Genomic DNA, 22,008 nt, shown 5'->3' with positions numbered 1-22,008 from the left:
GTGTGATCTTCACATGGTCATAAACACCTTCACTTTACTTGGTCATAAACACCACTTCACATGGTCAAAAATACCATTTCATGTGGTCAATCATTACTCCACCACACTGTGAGAATCATTACCAAACCACATTGTCATAAATACCAACAAATCAAATGGTCATAAGCACCATTACACCACATGGTCATAAACACCAACACATCACATGGCTCTAAACACCACATGGTCTCCACCACACCATGTGTTCATAAACATATCATCATGTCATAAACACCGCCATAACTCAGGGTCATAAACATCACCACTGTAAGCATCACCATACCACATCTGCACTCACCAGGCAGACAACCACTGATCTATCTATTGCCAGATGCCTAAATCCCACAAGGGGTGGCCACAAACAAATCTCCAAGCCACCTTACCCTCTGCCACACAGTTGGCCACTCTAACTCAAAGCCTCTCTCATAGGCTATGCCTCCACTCCATCACTCCATCTTATCCTTGGATTCTCTTTCCTTCTACACTTCCTATTATGAAACAAGTATTTACTTTTTAAAACCAAACATGTCGGTCAAACTCTGCTGCTTCGGGTCAAGCCCAGTTTTCTTATTCCCCGACTTTCTCAAGCCAGGAGCTCTGCATTTGCCTCTATCTGCCACACCAAATTTCGCTGATTTTTTTCCCGGCTGAAAATAAAGAGATAATTGTTGTTAGCTATTCATCATCATCACAGCTCTCATTCCCACCTACGAGAATGGGTGAGACAGAATCATCATCATCATCAACCAGACCTCCTTTCCCATCCTAGGGCAGGGTGAGGGGTAGCAATGTCCAGACAGCCCAAATTTGCCCAATCCATTGGGCCATGCTTCCATTCAAGCCCCCAGAATCCTGGCTCTGTCTGATATGCCCAAAACATTCACCACATTCTGTAGCTTCACATAAATGTATCCAACAGAGTCAATCCAGACAATGTCACATTAAAAAGAGGTGCCAAATCCCTGATCATATGTTTCTCGCAATATTCATCCAGCCAGTTCGATCTTTTGTTAGTCACCTAGCCTCACCAATTTCCAAACTTCTCTTCCTCACACACTCATTAACCATATCCCTCAACCTTCTCCTTGGCCTACCTCGCCTCCTTCCTCCTCCAAATTCGCTCAGATATGCCTTATTCACCACTCTATTGTTATCCATTCCCTCCACATGCCCATACCATCTCAGTACACTCTCTTCGATTCTGGTGTCCAGATTCCTCACTCCACATCTTTCATGAATCACATTATTTTGTATCCTATCCACTCTCTGTACTCCACATACATTCCTTAGCAGTCCCATCTCCACTGCTTTCACTCGACATTTTCATGCCACACCATAGTCTCACATCGGTAACGCTAAAGTTGGCACTAACACTCCTTCACGCAGCTTCAACACTCAAGCCTCTGTTATTTATCAAGGCCTTCATAGCACCAGTTACTCTTCTTCCTTGTGTCACTCTCCTTTCCACTTCTTTTGCGCATTTTCCTCTGTTTTCTATTGCTATACCCAAGCATTTGAACTCTGTATATATAGCTAAATAATACTTTATATAAAAATAATTGTGTAGGGACAGAAAACTTACAACAGGTTGGTGCTGACGAGGCGAAGTGTCTTTTTCAGACACAGTTGTCCTCTGGGAGACTTCTGGAGTTAAGGGTTGGGATGTTTGGCTCAAATTAAAGGAATCATTATCTACAGACCCCACATCACTCATGATGGATACTTGTGAGAATGGGTAAGGAGAGGATGGAGATTCAGTGTCTGTATCCTGGCTGGAGGAGTCGCTGTTTTCTTTAATTTCGCTGGGCTTACTGTGCTGACGTACATCTTTCAATGGGCTCCTGGATCTACTAGCACCACTCGTTTCTTTTAGTTCACTGGGCTGACTAAGAGGAGTTACACTCTTGAATGGACCCTTGGATGCCTTACTAGCTTCAACAGTAATATTTTCAGAGAATTTTTCAGACAGATTACTCCACTTGAATGTTTTAGGTGTGGCTGACTGCATATTGGGATTAACTGGAGATAATGGGGATGCCTTTAAATGAGGTAGACTGCTCTCTTTCTCCACGTGTGTTTTTTCGTCGCCAGCATTAGACACTGATTTTTCTATTTCAGATGTTTTACACACAGGTGTCGATTCACTGCTTGGTGATTTTGAAGGTAGAGTAACCAATGATGAAAAGTACCTAAAAATAGAAATACAGGATTATTATACAATGTTACTTCATAGTTTAAACCTGATATTACAAACTCTGGTTATCTAATCTCACAGCAAATTATGGGTACAACTAAAGGATATTACTCTGCAGTACCAAAAGTTCATGGTGTTATATTGTTCCCTAGGCTCATGTGAACCATCCTCCAGTCAAGGAATTGGGAGGGAGTTGAGGGACATTTGTACTACCAGGTTCTGCGAGTTATATTGACACCAATGCATTAAGGTGTCCCGCTTCAGCTCCATTGTACATTTTACAATGATGTAAACATAAACACTTCTGGCTGCTGGAAAATACTTAAGTTTACAACTTGAAATGGAAATACAGGATAAGTTAATAAGGGAAAATGAGTCTCAGATCATTTTTTGTCAGCATATGTTCAAGACCATAAAATTATTTTTATATTACCTGCTCAGAACTACTGTATTCTGGTCCACCACAGTCCTCTTCATTTTGCTGAATTTTTTCAATGCACTAAACTGTGTTCCTGACAAAGACTTGGACTTGACGGCACTGTGAGATTTGGCAAATGGATTCTTGGATGTCTGCTTGCCATGAAGCGATTTCGAATCATTAGCTGGGGTTTCATCACACTCTACTATATCTTTGTCCTCCATAGTCTCTGGTGAATTCATTTTTTCTGACTCAGGTGTTAAGCTCTTGTCTTGTAGATCTTGGTAGCCCTTTGATGACATTTCTGTCTTTCTTTGTTTCCCATGTACAGAATACAAGTTTGCAAGCTCTCCTTCAGTTATGACACTCTCAGGCTCTGGAACTTCTGAAATTATTAAATCAATTAGACAATTAGTAATGAAAGTCTGATCATTCCTGTGAAGTCTGTTATATTGTATATTCATACCATACTATCCAAACTATCAGTATAAAGAAAACAAGATGTAACATGCTTGAAAGAAATACTGGCAGGTGGAAGTATGTGACAACAGTGCCCTGATAACCGGATCATTATATGCATTAATTAAGCATGAAGGGTGTTGGAGAGAGATGCATTCACGTAGTGGCATCAACATAACCAAGTCTTGGAACTGCTCAGTTATATAAATGTCCCTCATTCTTTGAAAGGATGATAAGCTGCAGGAGAGGGGCAAGCTCATCCTTCAGTCCACAGGGTTCACATTCAGATGAGCCTGGGACTGCAACTGCTACTACAACAACAACTACTGCTACCACTAAATGGTACTGTACCAAGTTTCCTTTTCTTGCATAATGGTGCTGCAACAGTGACTTCCTTGCCCAATGTTGGCAGGATACTAGGGACCATTGAGGGAGTTGGAGCTGGTGTCACCTTGGCTCTGGTGTTTCCCCATATACCAATGTGCGACATACTTGATGATGTGGATGCAGGAGCCTGGAAAGGTATTATAAATGAGGTGACAGGATGTTTTCATTGTGTCACAGTTTAATATTTATTTTTTATTTCTTAGTTACTAACCCTTTCAAGATCATGACTAACATTTATGTCAACTAAAAGATTTGGATGCAGGATGGTGGAAAGGAATTTCGAATTAGTTTACAGCCATTTTCCATTGTGTTACTTTAATTATTTCTTTCTTATTTTATGCCAGTAACACACTCAGGGTACGGTACTATGACTCACCTCACTCTTAGGCCAACTCAATGACCTGGATGCAGGATGTTGGCCAAGAATTCTGAATCAGTTTAAAGTAGGTGCAAAAGTATAAGTTACATTTTTTACTTTCTTTTTTAGCTATTTTATGAAGTCCAAAGTAAATTACAAACATTTGGCCATGAAAATTCATTTGCTACCCATGATGCAATTTAACAGTTTCCCTGAATTCACAAAACCAATTGTAATCAAGTCAGGTCAGACACAGATCTGCTACTGGTACCATGTAGTCCAGTACTACCTGTTTCATGGTCGAATTGTCAGCGACTAAACTGGCAACCCCACCGGTCTTGTCCAGTGAGGAGGGTGACTAGACACCCAGCAGGATTAAAAACAAGACCTGTCAAAGGCCAGTTGAGTTTTTTAAGTCAATGGTCATCTAGTAGTGTAAGGTGGACCTCAAAAACCTTGGTTGACAGTCCACCAGGATAGCCAGGCCTAGTGCCATGGAAATCTATACCCCTCTCCACTGGCTATTTCCTTTTTACTCTAATCTGGAGTGTGTCAAGGTGAATTTGAATCTGAGTGAGTAAATAGTTACAGTCATAGTAAATGAATTTTGCTGAGAGTGTGTGAAAGTCCATGAATGTGATAGAATGCAAGAGGAAGAATAAAAGGTTAAGCCAAGATTAAAAAAATATTTGATCAGGTGACAATGGGTGTGAGTGAGACTGGTTGCAAGAATGAATGAGAACAGCAAATGCATAAGAGAGAGTATTTGTGCATGCAAGTTAAGATGAAGAAACAGAGAAAATGAGAGAAGCATGTCTCGAGTTACTTGAGTAAACCTGAATAAATCAATGTGAGAGAGGGTAGGTGCGTGAGTGTGTATTGTGACATTAAGGGAGTAACAGAATGTGAGTGTGAGTGAGTGAGTGATAGTGCAAGAGTTACATAGTGTGAATTTTTTTTCTCTTGCCATTATCATGAAAAAATATAAATCCAAATACTAAACTTTATCTTCCTGAAGAAACTTGCCAAATAATTTACCAAAACCAGGATGTGTTTATCTTGAGATTCCTGACCCATTTCTTCAGAGATGGGAGAAAGACAGCTGAAGGAACACAGTTCCAAAGCTGGTCATTTGAGCATATTGAGGGCTGAGAACACTGGATAACTCTTGCATTATAAAACTGGACAGGAAGTGAGGAACCAGACGGATTACTTGTGGCCATAACAAGAGGGATGCAATCATAGTTTTGAAGAGTAATGAGCATTGTTTTACAATTTTCCATTACTGTATATAAATTTAGTGAACTGTTATTACAGCTATATACTGTATGACTTTCTTAATACAAGTATATCCAGATCAGTCATATGCTCAAACTTTTCTCATCTCCCACACCACACCACCCATCATCTCTGCTCATCCCTCTGCACCCCTCTCCTCTCTGGTGTGTGATTCGACAATCCATGCTTCGAAACTCCAGGAGTTATGAGACCTCACACATAAAGATCATTGGCAATGCCAAGTGTACCTCCCAGCCATATCAGTGCCACAACATAAAAGTGTCACTCCTGCATCCAACCACACTATACATCATCATCATCCATACCTCCTTTCCCCCCTATAGGGTGGGGTGAGGTGAGGTAGGGTTAGTTCAGAAAGAACCTGATAGAATGAGAGACACTTTACGTACATGAAACAGTAATAAATCTGAATTATTTTTACCTCGTATATTTCTGGGTCGTAGTTATCGACAACCTCTCCTGTCTGCACATTGATGTTTCCCAGTGCTATCTGAAGGGCTTTCTCATGGCCAATAAATTCGCCTGCGTATGGGTAGTCTTCAGGGCCTGTGTGTTCGGGGTAAGAGTTGAGGGGTCTAAGGTGGCGAGTAATGGGATCAAACACAAGCTGGTATTTGAACGTGTTAACAGCTTGTACGAAGCCGTCGCAGTACTCCTTGGTGACTTCCAGCTGCGACATCTTTAGGTACGAGGGAAGCTTGGTAAGTACCTGATGGAAAGTAATGGTATGGTCAGTCCCCACATACTGGATGGTCAAGGGTCTGTATTCTTGTTCTTTGTACACTATGCATTTACTGGTACGTCATAAAATACAGTACATTATGAACATTTGAACATACATTACAAACATCATTAATCAAAGTGATGACTAAGAATTTATACACTATGCATTCATATCTTTACATACGGTACATTTTGAACATCTGAATATACATTACAAACATCCATATTTGAAGGGACGGTGAAGAATTTATACACCATGCACACACATCTAAACATACACTATGAACAACTAAATGTAGATTAACATGTGATTGTACATTATGAACATCTGAACATACCCTATTAATATCTGTATCTGAAGTCAATGTGAAGAATTTGCAGGCCCTCCCAAGCCCTATGCCTGGGAGAGAGGGCAGGTAGTCACAGCCACCAAGGATGCACATATTTTGAAATGTGGAAAATGAGAATTTGTCCCTGGGAAGGTTCATGCTCAAATGAAGTTTCTCCTTTTCCACCAGCACACCCCTGCCACTGGTGTCCATCTTAAAAAAGACCTGGAAAGTGGGACATTGTTAGCTATTATGTGGTGTTACATTTATTATCATGGTTAAAGTTATGAGAGGTTACATGACAGATTATTCTAATGGTGATGCAAGTTATTTTTAAACTTAAGGGATGAAATACTCTAATGAGGCTACTATTTATTGCGTAAGTTACTGAATGGGACAGTCTATTTGGAGGGAAGTTTTTAAAGTTTGTCTGTCTCTAGCCAAACACCATACTCCCGTAAGGGGTGGTTATTTGTCTGTTAGTTGTTTTAAGGGGAGGGGCACTATAATCCTTCACCAACCCACTTTCTGACACATAGAGAACACGCATGGGATGGGTATATGGTTACCACCCACCAGTGTTGCTAAATGATTTCCTGGCTTACAGGAAACCATTTAGCTTGTCACTCAATGTAAAGCCACTTGAAAAGGAAAGAGTAATAAAAAGTGACAGGAAAGATGCGATAAATAAAAAGGCAGAGGGAAGACATACATGTATTCTTTTATGCAGTGGATGTTATTATTCATGTTACTGATGGGATATTCTAATGGGTACATCAGGATTTACAAAGGTTTTTTTTACTTTGAGTCCTCATAGTAAACTGTCTTATTCTGAAGTTCTTTTTCCTATCAAGTCTAAGGAAAAGATGAGAATAATTTCCCATTAAAGTTTGCTACTGTACCTATAAACTTAATATACCAGTTTTCCTCAGTCAGGGCAGTAAAGACAACGAAAAGAATACCTACAGAAGTACATCCAAAGGCAACCAGGTCAGAATCCTCGGTAATCACGACCTGAGCTATTCCACTGAGGTTCAGGTATGCAAGCTGGGCATCTGCTTCATAGGGGGCAACTGCAAATAGTCATCAGTGTAAGTGAGGATGCACGGGAATGTTGTGGTGTTGATGAGGAGGTGATGGTAAGTTTTAGAAGTATCTTGCAATGGTTTTGTTATATGGAAAGAAATGATAATGAGACAAGTAGAGTGCATGTGAGGGGCAAACTGAGACTGAGACATCAGCATAAATGAGGCAGTGTGCAAGTGTTGTGTTGTTGGGGTGGATCTGTTGAACAGTGTTAGAAGAAGAACACGTATTGTTTTGTCATGTGAAAAGAAAGAAAAATGAGGGACTGATTAGGAGCATGGGAAGTCTGATAGTGTTGTTGTGTTGATGTAGTTGCATTGGTGGTGTTCAGACATATCCTGAGATGATTTTGTCATACTGATGGAAAGTAAAATGAGAAACAGACTAGGGGAGTTTGGATGTGCTGGAAAGTGTCAGAAGTACCCTGAGAGAGTTTGTTATGTGGAAAGAAAGGAGAATGAAAGACAAATCAGGAGAGTGAATGTGCTGTAAAATGTTAAAAAGTACCATGAGGTTTATGTGGAGAGATAGAAGAATGAGACTTCCTAAAAGTGCTTGGATGTACTAGATAGTGTTGGGAGAAGTGCCCTAAGATGATTTTGTCATGCTGACAGAAAGGAGAATAAGACAGATTAGGAGTGTGTATATGAATGAGGTTGAGGGGAAAGAGGAAGGGGAGACTGAGGATGAGATGGAAGGAAGGAGTGGAAACATGTATGAATGAGGGTGCTCGAGTTGTAGGGAGTGTAGTCTGCTAATGAAGGACAGGATAATAAGGAGATCAGTAAATTACATAGTAGGTGGCTGGTTACCACCAAGCCTAAAGGTACTAACATAACAATGTGTGGCTACAAGTTTGGTTAAACAGCCAAACTGCAGCCTGTTTTTGGCCTGTAGCCACTGGATACACAAAGTTGATCCAAGCAAGCATCGAACTCCTTTTTAAATTAGATGAAATTAAGTATAAAACTACATCAATAAAAGCAGTTTTATCCAGCTAGGAAGCAAATACTCTAATATACTTTAAAGTAGCATAGTTGATGAGCTTTACAATAATGCAGTAAAATCACCTATGGTATCCACATTTCTTGCCCGACAGGCCTTTATCAATTGGGATGCCATTTCTGATGTTACGTCAACGCAACGCTGGCAGTAATCCCTTGCCTCGTAAATCTTTCCTTCCCGCATTAACTCCATCGCCTTCTTCCTGTTGCGCTGCTTGTTCCTGAAAAATAAAGTAAGTATCATCAGTTACTCAGATTATACAGTAAATACCTTACTAAATTTATTTATTAATAGTCACACCTATCAGTTCCCAATTCCTGAAACATAAATATCAGTATGCAGTATTTGTAGGTTCAGATTAGACAGTATATATCTTAGTATATGTAAATTTATCTGTCAGCCCTCGGTATCTGAGTAGCCTAATGTCCTTTTCTATTTACACATGCTGCTACCAAATTATTTTATTCAACACAGGAAGCTCTCATACTGAAGGCGTTTATTTAATATGTATCTAAGCCCTACACTTTGAAAAACTATCCTATGCTGTATAAAATCATCAAATGTTAAGAATAAAACAGAAAATAAAAATCTCAGTTCAGTGGAATAAAGACAGGATTAGTCATGTGCAGTCTTCCTTCCTAGGTAGTAAATATTTAGGTCATGAGCTCAATCACATGCTTCAGTCCTAGGGGAAAAAAAACTGAGAGCATAATGGATCTATTTAAAGTTGTTTGTGCAGAATTAGGCTATCATAAATACATAATCCTTGTCTTTTCAGCATCAGTAAGGGGGAGCTCCTCTAGATTTTATACAAATTACAGAGTTCTTATTGCTTATTAAACTGAGTGCATGAGAGTGTGAGCATGCCTCCAATTTCTGGCAGTCACTTATGGAAGACCTGTAAATTTTAGTTTTGATCAGCTTACATCCCACATTACAGAAAGGTCAAACATGATAGGTCATCATCATCACACCTATGGAACACCTGCAGTTATAGGATCTGAATAGCAGTGTAGTCAGCAGTGATACATGTTACATAAGTTCTTTCTCAGCAACAATACAGAAAGATCAAACATGTTCTTATATCACGAGCTTCAGAAACAATCCCAAACTCAGGGCCTGTCCACACCTTCATGCACTCAATTTTAAAATTATAGGCCTTACTCTCTTCTTTTTGCCTCGGTGCCAGCTTTGGATGGAAGGTGACAGCCATCAAAGACCAGGATGGGTGTTATGCCTTTATTGATTAAAAGATTAACCATCTTCATGGCGTAACTTACATACCTGGGGAAAAAGAAGATATGACAGGTAACAAGCATCAGACAACATTTATAGTTAATAATTTGCTTCACAGGTTATTAATTTTTGTTCATCATTATCTATAATCCCATAAGGGGTGGCCATTTGTCTCTGACACTCTGATGCATTCCATACCTTCTCTGTTATTATTTTTTCACATACCTTTCTTACAGCTTTCAGCACCCTTATATCAAGATAAATTTTTAACCTACCTCAGTAATCTTTGTTTCTGCACAAAGCACAGTCACAGCCTTCTCCCACTCATCTAACATAGCACTCATCCAAGCTTTCATACATATTTCCAACTGAGACTTTGTTGCACACTTTCAACTACCCTTATTATTCTGCACATACACCAGATGGCTTACCATTTTTATTCTTCAACCACTTCAGAGAATTCTTCATTACTGAGACGTAATGGTCACTTTTTACTTTCTGTGCTTGAGTACTTTATGAACAAGATTCTTTTTTTTTTTTTTTTTTTTCATTTACACGAGTACACATCTCATGATTCTTTAATATGAGTGAAATTTTGTTGATGAAATAATACTCTAACTTAAGTAGCAGTATCAGGTACTATTATCAGCTATGTGTATGTAAGTGAGGTGGAGAGGAGAAGAAGGGTGAGACTAAGGATGAGATAGAGGGGGAAAGGAGAAAGGGGAGACCAAGGATTAGATGGAGGGATGGAGTGGAAAGATATATATGGGAGGAGGGATATAAGCTGAAGGATGGGCAGCCTAGTAGTAAAGGTCAGAATGACAGGCTACCCCTTTTGGAATTAAGGTGTCAGCAAATATATAGACTTTCTGAGTGAAATATACTGTGTAACTCAGCAGTGCCGGACAAAGAATGAACTTACCCATCTGTCTGCTCCCCTCTCACTAGTTTTTCTGCATATGCAAAAGCTCCTTTGTAGAGCCACCCGTATGCATCAACTGCTGCTACCTTCCCAGCATATTCCTTTATGTTTGCCTCCCTTGAAGCCTTCTTGATAAACGGTAGTAGACTTTTTATTCCCATGATGGCTGAAAAACGACAAAATATATATGGAAGATCAGATTACAGTTATTCTTGCTCGTCGATGGCGAAAGGCGAATCACAAGTTTCCCGGGCTATTTTCTTTTTTTTGTTCTTTCCATCGATATTTCTGACATTATTATTTCATTGTGTCTAAGCCATTTAATTATAGCCACTGCTTCATTTTCACCCAAAGTTAAATGATGTTACTTACTCTACGAAGCCAAAATACGTAAGACATGGAGGAAAAATAAAACCATACACGGCGAAATGCTTGTTTACTTTGGTCACAGCTTTCGTTAACCCCCAAAATATTAGTGTGGAAGGTGTTACAGTTAAAATTACAATTATATGCGTAAAATATTTATGGCGTCTGTCTATTGATAGATACATAGCAGATAGAATTATAGCAGAGTAGGACACAACTGTCGCTCCGAAGGTATATTATTTCCCTGGCACCTTCGTGATCTCGTAGTCTGATGTTAATGTAATGTTGTAACTTGGCATTTTAGATGAAAAGAGCGCAGTTTTAGGCCAAATTAGAGTGAAAGGGGTATAGGTGTCCCCACGGCGGATGTCTTTCATGCCAAGAAGTTAGGTTTTAGTTTTGAAAGGAGTCTATGAGAAGAAAAATAACAGAACCAAGAGTATTCGCTTTCTTTGACTTCGCCACTGCTACTTTATGTTCATATAATTCAGCACATACAACAGCTCATTTTGAAGTATAAGAATTCCCTTGAGCAAAAAGGGACAGTAAATACCGTAGTATTAAAAATATATAATACAGATATATTTTTGGTGCATATGTGGCGATCTATCATGGCTTCCGAAATATCTAGAGTGTGTTGATATTTTGTACTTGTGCTGTGAAGGTTGGGTTAAAGGGACAGCTGATTTCGCAGTGATTACGTATTTGGGTGAGTTTATTGAAGACTATAGTAGCTCTGAAAGCTTGTTGATGGAAGGTACCATATATTTACTTAGTAGATGAAATTCGGAAGCATTTGAAGGTATTGCGTGGCTTGTAGGGAGTCGAATATGTGGATGCATGCTGCGTATGTCAACATTCCTTGTTACAATATTCTGCTTTTCAGCTGAAAATATACAACAGTCATAGACATTTTTGCAGTTTCAGACATTGACGCGTTGTTATGTTTATTAGGTTAGCATTATTTATGTTAAATTAGGTAGTAGATTTCTGTGGGCAGGTCTGTTAGGCTATTTTTGGGAGACCTGGTTATTTAGATTAGGCTTGCGTAGCCAGAAGAAGCCATTTGAATAATCAATTTTGCCACTGAAAGAGTGTGTCTGTATTTGCCGACTTACAATATTAATCTATTTTTACAGTTGAAGGTAGTGCCCATCATCAGCCAGGATGGTGTTAGCAGACTTAGGCAGGAAAATCACCTCAGCCCTCAAGTCACTGAACAATGCCACAATTATCAACGAGGATGTGTTAAGTGACCTCCTCAAAGAAATATGTGCAGCTCTACTGGAGTCCGATGTAAACATCCGACTCGTGAAGCAGCTACGAGAAAATGTGAGAGGAGCAATTGACTTTGATGAGATGGCTGGTGGCCTCAACAAACGACGCATGATTCAGACAACAGTTTTTAAGGAACTTGTGAAGGTAACAGTGCTTAGTTAGGAACAGTAAATTTTTATTATAATGCTAAATTTCTGTAGAAGGATAGATCTCTCCATTTTTATCATTATTGTCATTACCATACTTTATGGCAAGATTTTTAAAAATTCTGTATCCTTATTTTACGGAATATTTGTTGTCTTTCCTCTTACATTCGTATGGGTACAGCATAATGAATATTTATTGTTGGCAGTAGCTGGAGTTAATTATTATTGCCTATCTATATCACCACTGTATATTTGTCATCTTTCCTCCAGCAGACATATGGAAACAGCGTGTTGTGAATGTCATGCAACCCAACAGAACGTGTTAATACTTTTGCAGAGAAAATATAACTTGGTGCAAGAGTATCCTGCTCTGTTAATATCTATATACTGGAATATATACATATATATATATATATATGAAGGTGACTTCATCACCACACAAGTATGAAAAAGAAAATAATTATTAGCTGTATTTTAGTTTACTGCTCCTTTTATCCTTCCATTATCATTCGTAGTAGCTACTGTATATAGTCATACTGTGTTGTACTGTATTATGACATGCTTCTTCTCACTTCTGATTGGTGCAGATTGAAAGGAACAGTGGTAAACTGCATTGGAATTATGTGGTTGAATGTGCTGTAGCCACCTGGAAAGAATGAAATGATGTTAAGTTTGCACATTCTTTGCAGCTTGTGGACCCTGGTGTGAAGCCTCATATTCCAGTTAAGGGACGACCAAATGTTATCATGTTTGTTGGTTTACAGGTGAGTCTTGTACTTTCCTTGTTTTGGAAGTACTGTATACTCCTAAAACTTGTGGATTTAAACCAATTTTGAGTTTGTGGGTTTACAGTTGTTGCTTTTCATCCATGACTTGGGCAGTAAGTTTTTATTTTATATGTTCTGTATAATGTATTTTAATGACTCCATGTGACTTGTATATAGTTATATAAATAATTATAGGATGGCATCACAACATGTTCTCACTCATTACTACTTTGCAGTGTCTTGTGTTTTGCCTTGTTAGAAGTACTATTGATCTCTAGGATTGTCCTCCATTTTATGGTTAACAGAGTAAGGCCAAGAAACTGTTGCTGGTTATACAGTACCTATTAAATATTGTGTATTGATAAATTTTATATGTAAGTTTTGTGTTATACACCATTTCTTTGCCATTAAACCCCTATGCTCTAATGACATAATTTGATTTATTCGTGCTGCTTCCATACAAGTTTATTCAACTAAGGAATGGCCTTGCATATTGAAGGGGTTTATTAAGGCCATATCTAACCCATTTCTTTCTAACAGTATCTTACACTGAATAAATTGTCAGGAGACACAAGAATATGCAAACAAGATGTACCAAGGCTGAATGGGTTACTATGCAGTTCTCAAGTGTATAATCATTTCAGGGCTCCGGCAAGACCACCACTTGCACTAAACTGGCGTACTATTACATGCGTAAAGGTTGGAAGACGTGCCTCGTGTGTGCAGATACATTCCGAGCTGGTGCCTTTGATCAGGTCAAGCAGAACTGCACCAAGGCTCGTATTCCTTTCTATGGCAGGTAATATTATCACCAAGATTTAAGTAAATACTGTATTTAGTGAAGAACTTGCTTTTTTTTTTTTTCCTTTATTGAAAATTTAAGTACTTTTGCTATACTGTATAGAGATTGTTTAAGAAGTCTGTTTTAGCTACTGTATTAATAATGCTTTCTTCTGGTGGATGTAGCTACTGTAATAAAAAAAATTGTAGTAGCATATCATAAAGTAGTGTAATTAATTTAACATGAGAGGCCTTTCCTATGGTGAGTAAAATCATCTGGCAACAGCAAAAGGTTAAGAGTAGGACTGGAAGCAGTGAACATTGAATATCCCATATGGTGTTTAAATAGATTGGAATTAGGGGACATGGTGGAGTACCGGTATAGTCAGACATCAGGTACCATCTCATTTTATAATATTGTACTTATTATCTTTGTTGTTTTACAGCTACACTGAAGTTGATCCAGTGGTGATTGCAATGGATGGTGTGGATCAGTTCAAGAAGGAAGGCTTTGAAATTATTATCATAGATACATCAGGAAGACACAAGCAAGAAGACTCACTGTTTGAGGAAATGTTGCAGATTGCCAATGTTTGTGTAAGTATTCTGAATCCTTTGAAGTTTTTTGTTTGTACGTGTTAAAGCTGTCGGAATTGTAGTTTAGCCATTGTCCATGCCTTAATCCATTATATATAGGCTTTTACTAACATAAAATTCAGCATTTGCAGAACACATTTTACTCACTGTAAAACTGTCCCCATGCGCTGAAGGACACTTTTATTTTTATTTCTTGTATTTCACAACACAAGAACATCCATAGAAGATATCAGGAAACATTCAGCTAAGTACAGTAAGTCAGTGTTAAAAGTTGCCTTTTTAAACTCTATTTATTGTTGTGTTTATTATAAATTATGGTTCATAAAAATTTCCCATCCAGGTTCCAGTGTTACTTCAAAAGCTGATTTGCCAGTTTCCCCCAATTTACAGTATCTGTCATTTGTGTAAAAAGTTGTGATATCGGTAATTTAGAATATAGTACAGTACATCCCTCATTTATAACAAGGACTTCCTGTACTGCAACTTAATGCATGAAGTTCTGATCATTGACATAATTTTGTTAAGAATATAACCAAGACCAACAACCACACAAGCAGTCACCTTTTTTTTTTTTTTTTAATGTTATGTCTTTTTCAGAAACCGGACAATATTATCTTTGTGATGGATGCCAGCATTGGCCAGGCTTGTGAGTCTCAGGCACGAGCATTCAAGGATAAGGTGGATGTAGGTTCAGTTATCATCACTAAGTTGGATGGTCATGCTAAAGGCGGTGGTGCTCTCTCGGCTGTTGCTGCTACACAGTCACCTATTATCTTCATTGGTAAGGATCTGCTGCACTTATCCATCATAACCGAGATTATGTTGAATTAACTAATGTGTGGAGAGAATGAGAGATTGACTAGGAGAGTGTGTGTGAGGTAGAGGGTGGAAGGGGATAGGGAAGACTGAGGATGACATGGAATGATGGGGTGTGAGTTGGAGATAGGGCAGCTTGATGGTAGGGTACAGCTTGGCTTGGAGGCATTTCATCTGTGTCACCCCTTCCAGGATTAAGGCATTTGTGTACAGATAGATGAATAGCAGAAGATAGACAGTTTCATCATTGAGTCTACGTCAACTAGCAATCCGTTTAAGGTATTCACAGGATGACTAAATCTAATCAGTTCCACATTTTTTCTTGCAGATTGTTGCAGCCTAGAGCAAGGCAGTGGTAGTTCGTTTGTTTAAAATAATGTCTTTGCAGGTACTGGTGAACATATTGACAATTTTGAGGAGTTCAAGACAAAACCATTCATCTCAAAATTACTTGGCATGGGAGACATTGAAGGCCTGATTGAAAAGGTATGCTGAAGATTTGATGTATTAGTGTGATATTTCTATTGTATATGTTGTGTAAAGGAAGGTGATAGTACCGTAATTGTAGTCTTGATATTTCTATTGTATATGTTGTGTAAAGGAAGGTGATAGTACCATAATTGTAGTCTGATACCATTAATTGTGTGTGGTGGGTTCTTTTTATTGTATTTATTTACCTTTTATTTAGTTATTTAGTTATTTAATTGTATATCCTGAATACTATACTGTATGTGTAGTAGGTTATGTTCGTTTCTCATCTTGGTTTAGAATATAAATATAGTTTTAGTGGTATGTGAGTCAGTCCGAATCTGTATACATGTTTGATCTGTTTTTCCAGCATGTGTTCTGTAACATTTATGTAATTTTGTGAGTTTTAATGAAATTTTTCTTTGATATTTTTCATGTTGTATAGCACTGCTGCAATAAAAAAATATTTGACGTAGTATTCCCTCAGGTAATGGTTGAAATTTCTTTAAAGAGTTTATTAAGATTTGTATTGGTAGTACAGGTATTTGTAATAATAAAAGAAAAAGCAAGATAGAAAAGAAAATCATGTTCTCCCACTTTTGTACTTGTTTCCTTCATCCATGATTGTGCCTTGCCTAAAAATTGGTTGGGGGGAAAAATGATCTGTTTGTTATTTCCTTTTTCAGGTGAATGACTTGAAGCTTGAAGACAATGAGGCCCTGATCAAGAAGCTGCAGCATGGCCACTTCACCCTGCGTGACATGTACGAGCAGTTCCAGAATGTTCGCAAGATGGGGCCCATGTCACAGATTATGGTTAGTTAATTGGACATAATTAAGGAGAGGGGAAAGGTGAAGCGGGAAAGGAAGGAGCGTACTGAGATGGTTTGGCCGTGTAGAGAGAACGGATGACAAAAGAGTGGTGAAAAAGGTATATCTAAGCGAATTTGAAGGAGGGAGGAGGCGAGGTAGGCCAAGGAGAAGGTGGAGGGATATGGTGGATGAGTGTTTGAGGAAGAGAGGTATGGAAGTTGGTGAGGCTAAGGGACCGACAAGAGACCGGGCTAGCTGGATGAATTGTGCTGAGAAGTGCATGACCAGGGATTTGGCACCCCGTTTTAATGTGACAGAGTTTGGATTGGCTCTGTCAGATAGGTATATATGAAGCTACAGAAGGTGGTGAAATATGGGGGGCCTATCTTATGGAGCCAGGATTTCGAGGGCGTGAATGATGAGTGAATGGAAGCATGGCCTATTGAATTGGGCAAACTTACGCTGTCTGTATGTTGCAACTCCTAACCCTGCCCTAGGGTGGGAAAGGAGGTCCAGATGATGATGGTGATTTTATTCAGGTATCAATTGATAAACTTCATTAAATGCTAGGTTTTTGCTAAAGTGGGTTAAATCACTCAGTGGCAGCAAGGAGAAGCTAAAAAGAACATCACCATGCAGTACCTATAAGCTGTATAATGCATTTCATGTGTTGCTTTTCATAGAGATTATTGTTTTGTACTTTTTAGTTATTTTTTCCCCATGGTCATGTTGTGTATTGTATTGTGAGGTATGCCATCATTTGCAGGGTATGTTGCCAGGCTTTAGCACAGACTTCTTGACCAAGGGTGGAGAGCAGGAGAGCATGGCACGCCTCAAGAGACTTATGACCATAATGGATAGTATGACTGAGGAAGGTAAGTTGAATTATAAAGTGCTTTGGGACCTATATTCTCCTCTCCACCTTGCTATACCCCTGTGTGCTACAGTATTTATATGTTTTTAATATCACTATAGATTGTGTAGGTGTCTGATTGACTGTAGCTAATAGGTGATGTGATGTGTGATAAGGATGGATGTGTCTGCCAGTTAGGTGTTTTTTTTGTTTTGTTTTTTTTCCCACTCCCAAAAGAAGACCATTCTCTCTTCCTCATCAGAGTTGGACAGCTTGGATGGCAACAAGCTCTTCCAAAAGCAGACAAACCGCATCAGCCGAGTGGCCCGAGGTGCGGGGGTAATGGAGATAGAGGTGAAGGATCTGCTCAACCAATATGCCAAGTTTGCACAGATGGTTAAGAAGATGGGAGGCATGAAGGGACTGTTCAAGGGTAAGTCACAAAAGAAAATTGTGTTGTTGAATGTGGCCCTTGATTCTAAGGGTCGTATGCTTAAATCTGAAACTGAGAAGTGGGATGACGTCCTCAAATTTTTGATAACGAGTTTTTGAAGTACTTGACAAAGATTGAATGTAACTGGCCTTCCTGTGTGGTTGCTGACTGCATTCTTTAGTATGGGATACAGGCTGATCATATGTACCACGGCCATTCCGAAAACTACTGTAAAAAATTAGAGTTTTGCACTCCAGCTTTGCTATTAAGGTTAAGGAATTTGGCCATAAATCCAAAGGATGGTTGGGGTCCATTGGTCACAGAATACAGCTCAGGGAATAGCAACTGGTTATGCATGCCTTAAATGTCTGACACTGAGTAGCCTAGCCCTGGGACCCTTCATTCAATAAGGGAGTGATGGCTGAATGTAGTACTAAAATATTTATATATTGACATGTATTTCAGTATTTTGAATGCCTCTGTATTGAATGCCTGTCCTCCATTTTTTATCCGGGTGGTGACGTGACCAAGAATGTGAACCAGATGCAGATAAATCAGTTAAACCAGCAGGTGACCAAATTGGTGATGATGATGATGATAGTGATAATGACAGTAGCCAAATGTATCCTTGTCATTTCTTTCTTTTCAGGTGGTGACATGTCCAAGAATGTGAACCAGATGCAGATGAACCAACTTAACCAGCAGATGGCCAAGATGATGGATCCGAGGGTGTTGCAGCAGATGGGTGGCTTCAAGGGGCTCGAGTCCATGATGAAGCAATTACAACAGGGTGGAGGGCCGATGGGGATGGGCAAAAACCCTTTTAAGTAGAACTACCACCTAGCACCTGTTAAAGTAGAACCACCATGTAGATCCCTTCTGTAGAATCCCCACGTAGAACCTGTTTAAATTGAATCGTCGCCAGAACCCATTTAAGTGGAAGCAAGGAGCTGATGGAAATGGGCAGGAACCTGTTTAAGTAGAGCCACAACCACCCTCACTTCTTTCCCTTCCATTTAAGTTGAACCACAACCCTCACCCCTTCCCTCCTACTCAGAACCACATCCACCACCCCATTCCTTCCATATAGAATCACAAAATCATCTTCTTCTTTCATATCAACCCCTTCAGTATGAGTATTATTATTATTTTGATATATTTCTTACTTGCTACTTCCAGGTGTTTTTATGCAGCTTTGTTCGCCATCCACTCTTTCAGTGTGCTAGCTTCAGGTGACTACGCTGGCAAGCCAAACTGTTTCCTTGAACCCCAGAAATCATTTACCATGTTGGGTGGTAACCATGTAGCCAAGAAGTGGACACCTGTGTAGTAGTGGGTTATGGCACTGTAATTGGATGTGGTCCTTAAAGGTTTAAATTCCGAGAAACCTGTATTCTCGTTGAGTAAGGAGGCTCCCTAGCATCTCTTCCTTAATTATTTATTTTCCAAACTACCCATTCATTTCCCCTTTGTTTTATGTAATATCTTTTTTTATATTGACATAGGTTACATTAATAACACACAAGAACATAGTAACAGAGCAGAATCAGAAATAAACTGGTAAGGAAGAGGTGTTAGTAAGCTTCCTAACTGCAAGAGAATACTGCCCTGAGTGGCCTGGTCCCTGGCCCACACACCGATGAATAAGGGTCAATAAAGGACCGGATGGTGGGTGAATGGATGGAGAAATTTTTCTATCTGAAGAGGTTAATAGATTGAAGTTTTCTAGTAAATACATACAGGTTCCATTAACCCCTTCAGTTGGATGATGCAATTTTAATTTTGTTCATGCTTTCTCCAGACAGTTTTTTTTCAGCTTGTGAAATATTTGTCAGCTGGAGGGGTTAGATATACAGTAGTCTTCATTTATTCTTTTTGTATGAGAGGCCCTTTCTAAGTTGGATAAAGTCACCGGAAGTAACAAGAATAAAAAGGAAAAGAAACTCTGCAAATTCAAGGGAGTTAGTCCATCATAAGAAGTCACTCCAAAGCAGAGCAAATGAAGATGCAGCATCATGATACTGAAGGGGTTAATTAAGTGTGGTAATAGGGAGTAGTAACTTAAGGTGTTTTGAATTATGCTTTGACATATTTGTAAGGAAAAAGAAGTTTGTATATCATGAAATAAAAATATTCTTTGTTTCCCATTCTTTACAGGTAGAAGATGGAACTGCATTTTTTTTTTTTTTTTTTCTCCTAGTGTATTTGTCTAACCTGATATCCTTAACTCCTGTCAGCTTAGTTTATGACCAAGTGTAGTCAGAAAAGAGGATTTGTTTGACCAGTTACCAAGGGGACTTCCTACCTCACATCTAAAGCTTGGTGAATTTCATATAGCTGCGATAATAAAATATTGTTGGAGAAGCCCAGGTCCATTAGGTGAAAACAAACCAGCTGTAGTCACAATTCCAACACACACTATCAATTCTTTTTCCATGTAACTGAGACTGTGGAAAACTGGCAAAACAATTTTATAGGCATACTCTGTCCTCTAACTTGCCCTAAAATTGCCCTCCCTTCATCTTGAATTTAGATTTTATGATAGAGTAACTAGAATATAGTGCTAGTCACAGAGAACTTGTGGAAAGAATATAGAGCTGTAGCATAGTCTTTTTCTGTCACTGGGCTGAGTAAATGACAAAAGGGTGAAACTCTGGGCCAAGTTAGGGTGAATGAACTATAGCAATAAGACTTTTCAGGCAAGTCAGTAAGTCCTTGTTACGTTTTTTTTTTTTTTTTTTTTTTTAATGCTTGATTTTACTTTTAAGTGCTTAATAATTGCAGAAAAATTGCATGTGAAGGTTTTATTGGTACCTGTTAAGCTGTCTTTCCAGCTTTTCCTTAGTTAAGGAAAAAGTTGTGATTTTTTGGAATTCATCCTGGATACCTAACAACATCTTACTATATTTCTGTAACTTATTTGTACAAAGAATGTCCAAAAAGACAACATTTAACTAGCAGTTTTACTTCCATCCAATGGAACTGTGCCAGTCCCACAACTTTAATACCAATTACTTGTTGCATGATTTTCAATGAACTTTAGTTATGCGGTAGTAATGAGTCTCCTGTAGGTTACCAGACAAATTGACCATCCAACCCGACTGCACTTGGCCATCAGGTGAGGTGAAAGATGTTAGGGATCATCAGGTTAGCAAATAAGTTTGCTACAGGACTTACCATAAAGATTGGAGCTGCATATATCCCTAATGCAGTGGCTTGGTTGTGGAGGGGGATGCCTTCATGTGGTGTTCCTGGTAAATCTAGGAGGCTCCACTGCCCAAGTATACAAAAGTTCCCCAGCTCCCTACTTGTTGCCCGAAAGGAAGATGCTGAACTGCAGAAGGGAAATTTCAATCTGTAGTCCACCAGGTTTGCTTCCAAATGAGCTTGGGGCCACAGCAACAACAGTAGTGGCTTAAAGTCACTGCAGTATGTTTTATTTTTCATCAGACTGCCTCCAGATAATTATATTCCAGGATATTACTCATCTCAGGTAGTGAAGGTGTTAATTAGGGCTGTATCTAACCCCACCAAATATAAACTTGCCCATAAACTGAGTAAAAATGTCTTGAGAAAGCAAGACTTTAAGAAAAGTACAGTAATGGCTGTGTAGTGAAGGGGGCAATGTATTTTGAAGTGAGAAAGACAAGTGCAATAATACTTTATTCAGAGGTGTACACAGTATATAAGATTTACAAACATGTTAGCACATAACTGCTTAACAGTATATTAAAAGTTTTTGGAAGAGCAAATTTAAGTTACAAGTTGTTGAAATTCAGATTAGGATATGATATTCTGATGGACGTGGAAAAAAATATTGATCCAGGTTTCACTTAAACATATTTTAAACTTAGACAATGTAGTGAATAGCATGTTTGGAAGTGTCCCTCAGCATCCTCAAAAGAAGGATGGTGGATTGCTAGATACAGACAGCTTAAGGCTGCAGTTCACTGGGTTCACATTTGTATGAACCTGGGGCCATAACAAAAACAACATAGTGAATCATACCTATATTTATGTTCACAACTGTACTTCTCTGTGTGGTCACTATTATTCATTTCAGTTTTGTACAAGATTTTTTTCCTTTACATTTTGCAGGTACAGGGAGCCTTGGATAATAAATAATTTTGATAGCATTTTTTTTAATAGTTCACATTCATTTTTCACCCAAGGTCATCATTTACCTCTCTCTTTTTTCTCTTTATTTGTATTTCCAGGTGTTTATTACTCTCAG

At 38.8% G+C, this 22,008-nt stretch overlaps 2 protein-coding genes across 2 annotated transcripts; one reads left to right on the top strand and one right to left on the bottom strand.

The window, feature by feature from the left end:
• Positions 1-545: 545 nt before the first annotated feature.
• On the bottom strand, positions 546-10,619 carry tos (Exonuclease tos). Its single transcript, XM_080266300.1, has 10 exons — positions 10,459-10,619; positions 9,462-9,581; positions 8,363-8,517; positions 7,173-7,279; positions 6,216-6,431; positions 5,471-5,863; positions 3,462-3,624; positions 2,667-3,027; positions 1,622-2,228; positions 546-686 (listed from the first exon to the last, which is right to left on the bottom strand). Exons 1-10 carry the CDS (start codon positions 10,617-10,619, stop codon positions 546-548), a joined length of 2,424 nt encoding a protein of 807 aa, XP_080122426.1.
• An 864-nt stretch (positions 10,620-11,483) lies between these two features.
• Positions 11,484-19,892, top strand: Srp54k (signal recognition particle 54k). Its single transcript, XM_080266445.1, has 11 exons — positions 11,484-11,533; positions 11,964-12,246; positions 12,938-13,012; positions 13,660-13,814; positions 14,242-14,392; positions 14,990-15,173; positions 15,597-15,694; positions 16,363-16,491; positions 17,255-17,363; positions 17,604-17,774; positions 18,424-19,892. Exons 2-11 carry the CDS (start codon positions 11,992-11,994, stop codon positions 18,603-18,605), a joined length of 1,509 nt encoding a protein of 502 aa, XP_080122571.1. The 5' UTR covers positions 11,484-11,533; positions 11,964-11,991; the 3' UTR covers positions 18,606-19,892.
• Positions 19,893-22,008: the final 2,116 nt, after the last annotated feature.

The sequence above is a fragment of the Coenobita brevimanus genome, chromosome 20 (assembly GCF_032717465.1).
Source record: "Coenobita brevimanus isolate Jiangsu-jjx chromosome 20, ASM3271746v2, whole genome shotgun sequence".
In the NCBI taxonomy this organism is placed as follows: domain Eukaryota; kingdom Metazoa; phylum Arthropoda; class Malacostraca; order Decapoda; family Coenobitidae; genus Coenobita; species Coenobita brevimanus.
The sequence above is the reverse complement of the archived record's forward strand: the minus strand, read 5'-3'. Positions and strand labels throughout refer to the sequence as shown.

Excerpts from the sequence above, each read along its gene's own strand:
- tos (XM_080266300.1), bottom strand. The coding sequence starts at position 10,619 with ATGGGAATAAAAAGTCTACTACCGTTTATCAAGAAGGCTTCAAGGGAG. Across the intron at positions 6,432-7,172 it reads TTGCCTTTGGATGTACTTCT|GTCTTTTTTAAGATGGACAC; the intron begins GTAGGTATTCTT and ends CCCACTTTCCAG. Across the intron at positions 3,028-3,461 it reads ATGCAAGAAAAGGAAACTTG|AGCCTGAGAGTGTCATAACT; the intron begins GTACAGTACCAT and ends CAGAAGTTCCAG.
- Srp54k (XM_080266445.1), top strand. The coding sequence starts at position 11,992 with ATGGTGTTAGCAGACTTAGGCAGGAAAATCACCTCAGCCCTCAAGTCA. Across the intron at positions 13,013-13,659 it reads TCATGTTTGTTGGTTTACAG|GGCTCCGGCAAGACCACCAC; the intron begins GTGAGTCTTGTA and ends TAATCATTTCAG. Across the intron at positions 17,364-17,603 it reads GGATAGTATGACTGAGGAAG|AGTTGGACAGCTTGGATGGC; the intron begins GTAAGTTGAATT and ends CTTCCTCATCAG.